This window comes from Geospiza fortis, unplaced genomic scaffold (assembly GCF_000277835.1).
Source record: "Geospiza fortis unplaced genomic scaffold, GeoFor_1.0 scaffold633, whole genome shotgun sequence".
Taxonomy (NCBI): Eukaryota; Metazoa; Chordata; class Aves; order Passeriformes; family Thraupidae; genus Geospiza; species Geospiza fortis.
The window spans coordinates 283,676-293,927 of NW_005054531.1; the positions used below are offsets into that span (position 1 = coordinate 283,676).

The window sequence follows — 10,252 nt, forward strand, 5'->3', positions numbered from 1 at the left end:
GTTTTTCAGGACAATACACACAACCTTCAAGAACCATCCTGCTAACAGAAAGTTTAGATTTGTTTCCAGGCCTCCTAATGAACCTAAACCTGGGATGAATGGATTGTTTTCTTTGTGAGGCATCATTAACCAAACTCTGCTAAAGGCATAAGCTCCAAGAACACCATCCATAAGCTGTCTCACAGACATCCATGCTAAACATACATCAGTTTACAGCCTTCAAAAATGGTAACATTTCTCCAGACCCATATCTGACCATCCCAGTGCATCATGAAGGCACACATTCTATACCACCAACTTGGCACCTTCTCTGTACCATCAACACACAGCTAATTGGGAACTAGTTCCCAAAATGACAGGACCACCCAGGCACTGCAGAAGTGACTTTCTTTGCCTTCTGAACTCGTCTGACCAAGCCAGGCATCCCCCTATGAAGCCCAGCATGCAGCCATGGACCCCACACCAGGAATGACTTGTGTCCCTCAGGCCACAGCACCACTGCAAGGACCCTGCCAGGCTGATAGGAAATTTAACAATTCCTCTATATTTTAACATTTGCTTGGAAACTTACATGCAGCACTACTACTTTTTTTTTCCTTTATTTTTTTTTCACACCAACTGATTAAACCCCAGTCTATTTAAATAACATTTTCCCATTCTTCCATTCCTTTAATGTTTTGAACAATGTTGAGCTTAAGATACTGTCATAATTATTTATAAAATATAATGCTAAGGCATTATAGAGATTTCCACTTACACAGATTTAAGAAATAAGACATTATTTGTGTTCCATCAGCGTGCCCCAGGGTTAGGCCTCTGCTGCAGCATGACAAGCAGAATATACATTTTAACAGACAACACAAGAAGAAGGAATTTTTCCAAGACACACACAGCCTGGAAATAAAACAATCATGCCTTCTTCTCTCTGCCTCCTCAACAAGTAACTGGGCCAGGTGAGATTTCCTGCTCAGGCACAACAGAAGCAGGACAGGTGGAATGGTACATTGCTCCCACACCATCCATCAGCTGACACAGCAGATCAACTTTCCTACTCTTCAACCTAGATACTATAAATTCAGCTTTCTGAAAAAAATGGGACAAACTTGTAAAGGTCTTCGGCCTGCAAAAATCCTTCATGCACCATGCTGCTGTCTCTAAGCATTTCCATGATCCAGTGAAACAGCACCAAATGTGTGATGTAGGGTCTGACTCAATTGCCACAGACACACAAAAGGTTCCCACAGACTTCTAAAGAAGGAGCTGAATCAGAGCCACAATCACAGAGCCTGTGATAATGGTTTCAACATCTTCCAGTAACCCAGATAACAAAGAGTGCTCTGAAACAGGACAGGCAATTACAGAGGGCCCTCACTGAGACCCTGTGCACATCAGCACTGAGCTCTGAGCCTGCTCCTGGGGGCTCTCCCAGCACAAACCTCTGTCCACCTGCTCCAGAAAATGCCTGAGCTCTGAGGGGCAGCTCTGACATCTCAGTGCAAGTAACTGCCCTCATTCCACTGAACTGGAATCACAGCCTCTGCTGCAGCACATAGTGAGTGACTTCTGATGCTGAGCAATGGAAACATCTCTTCTTTCATACCCACAGTGTTTGATTCAGATACTGTGTGATTTCAGACCAATTAATGACCTAAAAGGAGGTGCAGGAAGCACATTTATGGACACACAACTGGGGTGATTTGAGAAATTTGAATAGGACATGGTGCCAGACTGACCCCACCTGGGGGGTGCATCTTGATTGCTCTCAGGTCCCAGAAGGGAGAGCAAAACCATTCCTGTTCCACACACTCTGCAGATGGGAAATGCAATGTGTGGTAGAGATATTCCTTATGATAGTTACTTGAAGTTCATTTTCCTCATCACAGGAATAAGCTTTCTGAGTAGGCTTTGGAACTGTGCTGTGCCTCTCTCCTGGCAGCCATCACCAGCTGTGTTTTCAGTAACTCTTCCCAAATGCCTCACAGGTACACGGACACAGATACTGGATGGAAAAACCCCAGCACTGAGCAGAAAATACACTTCAATTTCTGATAACACCTTTGAAAAGCTGCCTGCTCTCACAGATTGGCTTTTTTGGGTCTGATGCTCTGAGAACACCTTAATCTGGTTTTCATTTATAGTTTCCCTTGGAAGAGTGACAGGTACAAAGGGACAAGGTAAGAACATAAAATGACCAGGAGACAAACACATGACAGTAATTCTGCACTCTACAACTATTTCATTTATATAAATCTTTTCCCAATGCTTCTATCCTTGGTTAGCAAAATCTGAGGGAACAGCGAGGACCCAAGATTCAAGAGTTCAAATCATTGCACTTGTCTGTGCAAGAGAAGATGTTCTTACAGAAAAACAGTTTCTCCAATACAAATACTCCAAATACAGTATTTGGAATCAGCTGTGCTGAAGATGATAGCACAGATACCTGGAACATCTTAAGATAGCCAGAACATCTTAAGACCAGCTCAGTCAGTGCTCCATTATTAAAGGAATAATCAATAGTGTATTTTTTCCTACAGTACACCTCATATAATCCACATTAAAAGGTGTGAGATAGTAACACAAGAGCACTGGGAACAGCACTTGGAACAGCAGGTGCCTTCTTGCTGGTGAGGGGTTAAAGAAATGGTGCTTTTCAATTTCCACATGGTGATGCTGGGTTAGTGGCTGGACTCCATGATCTCAGAGGTCTTTTCCAGCCTTAACAATTCTCTAATTCTAAAAGGGGCTGTGGGAACCATCTCTCTTTAAATTACCTCCTTTCTGACACACAAGAGAGGGACAGTGGGGCAGACTCAGTCCATACAGAATTCCACTCTGCAGTGTAAAGCAGAGATGAGAGCCCTTATCCTTTCCCTCTCTTACTGGGACTTCTGAGCCACCTAAGACCAGCCCAGCACCTCCTGCACCAGGCACCCAGTGACCCCAGGCCCCTGTGGGGAGGAGAGAGCTCTGATAGCTTGAAGGAGAAGAGATGCAGGGATTGCCATATCTCACTTTAGAGAGCAGAGGCCATGCAGGAAGCTGAGGGTATCTTGTGGTGCAGGGGCACTGGGGCAGCACAAAGGGCCAGAACTGCAGCTCAGAGGGATTTGGGAGCTGACAGCACCCACACAGAGAGCACCAGCACCCACCCGACCTCCCTCTGATACCAGAGTCCACAGCAGGTAGCATTTCTCCTGAGCAGTCTAGCACAGGCCAAGTGTGCAGAAATCCAAACTTCAACAGCACTTGCTCATCTGCAGAGCTCCTGTGCCCCATCAGAGCTGGCAAACACAGCAGAGCCAGCCATGAGCTGTGGCCATGTCCCCCTTTAGTTAGTCCAGCATCACCTGTGTGGCAGCCACAGGGCTGCTGGGAACTGCCTGTGAGGGAGGGGACTGGATGCACACACAGCTGACTGCCCAAAGCTGCTGGGAGAATCCCTTCTGCCTTTTTTTCTAGAGAAAAAAAAGAGAGTTCTGCTCAAAAATAACAGGCCGGAACAGTAGGATATAAACGTTCCAGTAATTCAGGGGGACTTCAAAGACAACACTCAGTCTCCTTACATATAAAATGTTGGCTTGGGGATTTCAGTTTTGTTTGTTTATGTTTTTCAGGCTGTGTATTTATCTAGCACAGTGGAACCACAGGCACAGGAGCTGTATGTTTCATATTACAACTTTTGCCAGAGCACTTAAAACTAAAGGCTTTTTTTTTTCTATAGTGAATCATCATGTGTAGGGGGCGGCTGGATTATATTTATGTTTTTAAAATTAACCCAGCTAACCATTTGTTCCATACTGCACACAATTTGTTGCTTCTCTTTTAGAAACTCCTTGAAAGACAAGTTTTGGAAATAAAAATACATCTGGCAAGTCTGAAAGACAGGACTTGAGCAAGCGCTGCAGACTAACTGGAACTCCACCGTGGACAATTTGCTTCCTCTTCCAGAGATAAATCAAAATAAAAGGAAAAGAAAACAACACTAAAAGAAATACCTATCCAGAGGTAAATTGCAGTGGGAGCAAAAAGGTTTTGTCATGTCAGCTATATCAAAGTCTGAACAGAAATATTTACCAAGAAGTGGAGAATTCCAAAGCACATTCCTGGTTTACCTTGTCAATGCTTTGCTTTTCCATTTCCCAATTTTCTGGCTGGTGTCTCCCAGCCAACCCCCATTAGCACAGCCTGCCCTGGGTGCTTATGAGGCACTGCTGGTCTCCCAGCCTGGGGGAGCAGAAGCCTCGGTTCATTTGTAAGCCAGCACACCTTTTACACAGAAATATGCTTTATACAAGATATTTACATGGACACAGCAGTATTTCAGAAGACTAGAGAACAGTCTGGAAATTTTCACCTCCAAGCTCTTTCTTGCTTTAAGATAGAGGCCCACGAAGAGAGGGGTCCTGATGTGCCAGAGGGCTGTGCTGAGAGGGGCTGGAAGTTTAGCACCAAACCCCAGGGCTCACCTAAGACAATCTGCTGCTCAGACAAACCAGCTGAGAACATTTATCATGACTAATGGATGTGGATATCCAAGCAGGCAGAAACAAACTCTCCTGATAACTCTCCTGATGATCACTCCTGACAACCAGGTTGCTTCATATTAAGCTGTTCAGAAAGAGAGAAATGGTGCAATTGGGATTACAGACCCTTCCCAATGGCATCTTGGAATATAAAGCACCCCAGGGTGATCAGCCACCACATGCAATCAGGCACTGTGCTCATGAAAATGCTACCAAGGGAAATAAACTGGTTACTTATTAAATCAGAGTTTATATTGATACAGAGGAAGACAAACATGTATTTAGCTTTTTGTGTGGTTGGAAACACATCTGGGTAAAGAAACTCTATGAAGATTGAGCCCTTGGTTCATTACTCTGGGATATGACTCTATACCACACAAAACCCTACTGATTTTTGTTGATTTATTACAGTTCATGAACCAACAACCAGCAAGTGTTTCCCCAAATGCCTGACAAAAGCCAAAAACAACACAAGAAAGGGCTTTGCAGGTGCAAGTGCCAAAAGTTGTGCTGGTAGGTACAGATCTGATTTAAAGTCAGGTTTAAAGGGAGAAAATCTCTAAGCAGGTGTCTGTACTTAGAAAATAAAAATTAAGAAACACCCATTATTTATTGAAGCTTCGATAAATGGAGTTAATCTAGAGATACGTCTAAATATGTACCAACTTTACCTAATTTTATATTATTGAACAAGTTTGTTAATGATTTCTTAATGGAACTTTTCTTTTAGCAAGTGCTAAGGAGTGTTATAGAGCAGAAATGTGCAAGTACCAAAGCAGAGAGGCCTCATGTCTTATCTTTCTATAGAGAAATTCTGTGCTAACATAAATCATCAAACAACACTAAAAAGTGAGCTTCTCAATGTTATCTCAGTCTTACTACTTCTGATGATTTTCTTTAGTTAAATTTATCATTAGCTATTTTATCCATGGAAACAGGTGTATTTATGGAATCAATCTGTGACACAGTATTTATTGGGTTTCATATGTTTCAAAATTAATTTAAGATCTCATGAACAGCGAACAAACTTTTAATCATGAGTTGTCCTGTTTCTATTTTGCTATGTGTGGAATTCATGCATTGCTGTTTTCTATCACCCCCTATATGCACTGGAACGACCCCCGGATTTTAGCCTGATTTTCTTTTTCATTGTGAAAGCCTATTATCTAATTATTTAGTACCTACCAGCAGATAAGACATTAATTCTTCATTTATTTGACAGTCATTATTCCATTTTAGGAACCCAGAGATACCTGATACTAAATAACTAATGATATTTTAAAAAGGCAGAGCTCTCTAACAACTGTCTGTATGGCACACGTATCCAATTCCTGATTTATCTGCTGATTTTCAGTTACTTTTTTTAACCCAAGCAGAATAAAATAGCATTTAGACAGTCTCTTAGATGAGCTTTACTGCACTCCAATCCTTTTGTGCTGCTTTTGGCTGGGACAGAGTTGATTTTCTTCCCAGTAGCTGCTATGGGACCATGTTTTAGATTTGTGCTGAGAACAGAGCTGATAACACAGGGATGTTTTCATTGCTGAGCATGGGTTACACAGAGTCAAGGTCTTTTCTGCTCCTCAGCCCCCAGAGAAGGGCTGGGGGACACAGGAATTGCGGGGACACAGGAATTGCAGGGACACAGCTGAGCCCAGGGATATCCCAGACCACAGGGCATCACGCTCAGCAGATGAAGTTGTGGTAGGACAGTAGGACAAATAAGAATGAACATGTCTCTCTCTGTAAATTTGTTTGCACAATAATCTCGCCATTGACTCAAACAACAGCATTTCTCATGGCTTCCTTTAGATGTTCAAATTTTAGCCAGGAACTGACACACCACCAAAGAGCTTTACAAACTGAGTGCCTTCAGAGTTCACCAGCTCTGTAGCTGCTTTTGGCCTTTGTTAAGCTGTCTCCTTCCATTTGCACTCCAGATCTGAGCTGTGTGCTGTGCATTCTATTTAATTACACAGTGACAAGATGCATGAGGCACTGGGCCCCATCAAAATGTGAAGAAAGGCAATCCCTGAAGACAGGGATTCTGTTATTCCTCCTGAAAGGCTGCTCTTTCTCACCTAATTCAGGATTTTTGGTGCTGCCACATAAAGGAGTTCTCTAACGGGCTCAGTCTGTGTCAGCTTGCTCCTTCCAGCCCTGTGTTCTCATGTCAACTTGGATGTGAGAACTTCTCTACTCACAGTAGTTTTACTACTGTTTTTATTTGTGCCAGCAAAGAGTTTTTGACATTTCAGCTCCCTGTGCTCCTTCCCAACAGATACATATACTGTCTTGAAAGGAAAAATAATATTGAGAGAAAAAAGCAAGATTTTACTCTTCAAATGAATTCTAGAAAACAAAGATCAGGAAAAAATGCCTACATGTGAAAAAAAATAGAAAAAGCTCTTCTCTGACCCTTTTAGCATGTCAGGAATTCACCTTGTTCAGTGTGGCATGTCTTCCCAATTAGGGATCAGGGCTCCAACATGGGCACCAAAGTGGGAGGGATAACATGGGAAGCTGGATTATTCTTAGGACCTTGCTCAGCTGCTGCAGCCACTGGGTAGAGAACATCCTTACAGCAGCTGCAACATTTTCCATTACCTCCTGGAGCCAGAAACAGGAGCTGGGCATGAGAACTCTGGATTGATAGCTGAGTCTTCTGCTGGAGTTGAGGATTGCAGGAAAATCGGGACAGGGGATTTTTCTAAGTAGGAGGGTGGTTTTTGTCAAGATGGTCTTTGGAGTCCAGAGTTAGTACTGATGCATATCCAAGATGACTTAATACAGGTCTGGCTATTTTGATCTTGCCTCTCTTATGACTTCCAAAACATTGGGTTTGGATTCCAAACATATGCTACTGCCACTCTGAGCCCCTGTGTACAAATAACCGTATATATTAATCCCTGAACTACTTCAGCTAATAAGCCCCAAATCCTTAAACTGAAATTCAACTCTGAAAACATCAGTCCAGTTCCAGTGCTCTCCTACTTCCAGCTGTGGGACCCAGTTGCAGGGAGATCAATGAGAACCTAAGCATAAATATATGTCTGTAACACAGGAAGTGTTTATAAGAAGGTCACTGGTTCTCTCTAAAATGCTTCTGTCTTTGGGCTCTGATCAAAGCTGCTTTTGCAGAATGTTATGAGAAACATTTAAAGAAAAAAAAAATTAAAGAGAAAACAAAAAGAATCCTTCTTTATTTTAGATGAGAGACATTCTTTCTCTGGAAAAGGTGCTTCCTGGCCAAGGGTAACTCAGAACAATTTCCTGAGTTAAAGGCTTCCACATTTGGCCATATGCATCGTGCTTTAGAAATGCAGCAACAACCAATCCTGGTGAAAGCCACACTGACATGAGTGCCACTGCCTGCTTTAAGTGGAAACTCTCTTTTTTAAAAAACTGAAGAGCATGTGGGTGGGCAGGATGGAGAAGGGTGGAGAGGGTTAGTCCCTGGTTGTCATTCTTTAGGCGTGACCACAGTGCTGCAATCTCTGGAACGCAGCTGGACAGAAAGGATGAGGAATGCCCCCGCCTCCCTTGGGGAAATCAGCCTGATGATGCCAGGAGCTGTGATTTGTCTCTGCAGGAATGTTGTCACCTGCAGCAATTAAATCTCTGCTATAATATGATTTAAACAAGAGGATACTTCCCCCCAGAAACTGCCAGATCATTGTTTCCTCCAACTGCCTCTGATAGACAAGAAAATTAATGCAGTGAGGAGTGCTCAGAATGGGGCACTGCAGCTGTCCAGGGAGCAGGAGAGGGATGCAGAGCTTGGCAAAATTAGGTGAGCCTGACAACTCCATCACCAGTTTCCCCAGACAAATCCACTGGCAAGTGTTGAAGGAGCTGAAAGGCTGTCTGATCTCTGTGTTATCATCCACTTTCTCTGCCTTGGTGGACAGAAACCAAAGTGCATCTCTAAAACCACTGCTGGATGCATTTTGTTATTCCACATACCATGAGCAGACTTCCCAACAAAATCCAATGGCTTCAGTTACATATTAGAAGACAAAAGAACCACTGTGTAGCCATAGATTCATTTTCCCAAGACTTTTGTAAAGCCTTTTAAAGCTTCTTTAGGATCTCCCTCCAAACAAAGCCCTTATGTCAACAGAAACTCTTGCTTAGATAAGCTTCATCTGTTCCTTTTTATGAATATGCACGATCAAAGGGTGACAGCTTTCACAGTTAAGCAAACACAGTTACACAGAGCACACTTCTCCCACAAAAGGTCAGATAATACAACATGCTAAATGTTAAATACACACAGGAGGGATGTGTTCCTCTTGAGCACACTGCAATGGGGAGTTATTTAGGAATATACTGTCCATCTTTTCAGGACAACCTGCAAAGTGTCTTTGCAAAGATCTTACCTGTTCAGTGATGAAGGAGCTTGAAAAAGTGACAGCTGACCAAAAGAAGATGCCACAGCTGAGAATGATCTTTCTGTTGAAGCGGTCACCAAGGTAACCAAAGATCGGCGCCGCGACCATGAAACTACAGATAAAAACTGCAAAGGAGAGAAAAAGGAAAGAAATGTTTAATAAACATCAGACCAAGAACAGGAAGACTAATTTTCTGCAAGCCAAATCCTCTAGAGAACAGTCCCAAATAATCAGACATTCTGCAGCCCTGCCTTGCAGAGCTGTGCAGGCCAATAGGCTTTCTGAAGTCAGTGCTTCCTTAATCAAACAGATTTTTCACTCCCAGAGAAACTTCAGACCAGTGAACTCATATTACTTGAAAGCACCAGCCCCTCACAGTCAGCTGAGCTCACATCTGGGGATGGGCAAAACCAGGACAGAATAAATTAGGAGCTTCTGCTTAAATGTTACTGAGAGGGTGAAGTGGAGGTTGGAAGGAGCTTCAAGCAAACAGAAAACAGGCAAGGGCTTCTTGTTGGCTCTGCAGCAGGGACCTGAGAGAAATGGGCCACAGAAACTGAGGTTCTTTCATCCTTCCAATTTTAAAGAAATTGTGAAACAGTGAGGAACACCAGTAAACACCACTATCATACTACTGACACCAGCCCTGTCTCCTCACTAGGTCCTTTCACCATCACTAAACTTGCATTTAAACCCATCACTGAGCAGCAGCCTCACTAGAACAAAGATTTTTAACCTACAAAGTCCAAACAGGCCAGGATTGCCCTCACCTGAAAGACTTCAAGATGACTCTTTGTTCCCTCCAAAACCCCCAAAGCATTAACCTAAGAGCTCCTGTCATGTAGGAATGAGGCTCTCGACAGAGCAACTTCTGGAAAATCACCTCGATTCAGAGTTCATTCCTCTGCCCATCTCAGAACAATCTGGCCTGTGAACACCCTGAGAACACCTGAAATGGGGCATTCTCAACATGTTCCTTATTAATTTGGATTTTGGCAGAAATTGCCATGTTTTAAGCTGATTTATACCTGGCTTTGTCTGTCCACATTAGAGAACTGGATAAGGGCAACTACATGACACGGATTTTATTGGTGTGCAGTATGAACTCTGACTATAACTGGCTGTCTGGGATTCAGCAAACCCAGAAGGATTTGGGTAGGACACCAGAACACCTGGAGGTCTCTCTTTAGTCACACAGTCCTGACACTCATTTGTTATCAGGTAGGTCTTGGAGGGCACTGTGGGGTTTTGGCACAGCCCAACCCCAGCTGTCTACTTTTCATTGTATAAAATACGGTGGGGGGATAGTATAGGGAAAATAATAAAGGACAAGAG

At 43.1% G+C, this 10,252-nt stretch overlaps 1 protein-coding gene across 1 annotated transcript in view; it reads right to left on the reverse strand.

Annotated features, from left to right (window-relative positions):
* The window catches only part of LOC102042824 (protein spinster homolog 2), a 72,718-nt gene extending 63,678 nt beyond the window's left edge, over positions 1 to 9,040 (reverse strand). Inside the window, exon 1 of the mRNA XM_031063794.1 lies at positions 8,906 to 9,040. Within this exon, the coding sequence (XP_030919654.1) occupies positions 8,906 to 9,025 (120 nt within the window). The 5' untranslated portion in view covers positions 9,026 to 9,040. The remainder of the gene's footprint in view (positions 1 to 8,905) is intronic.
* Between the last annotated feature and the right edge of the window lie 1,212 nt (positions 9,041 to 10,252).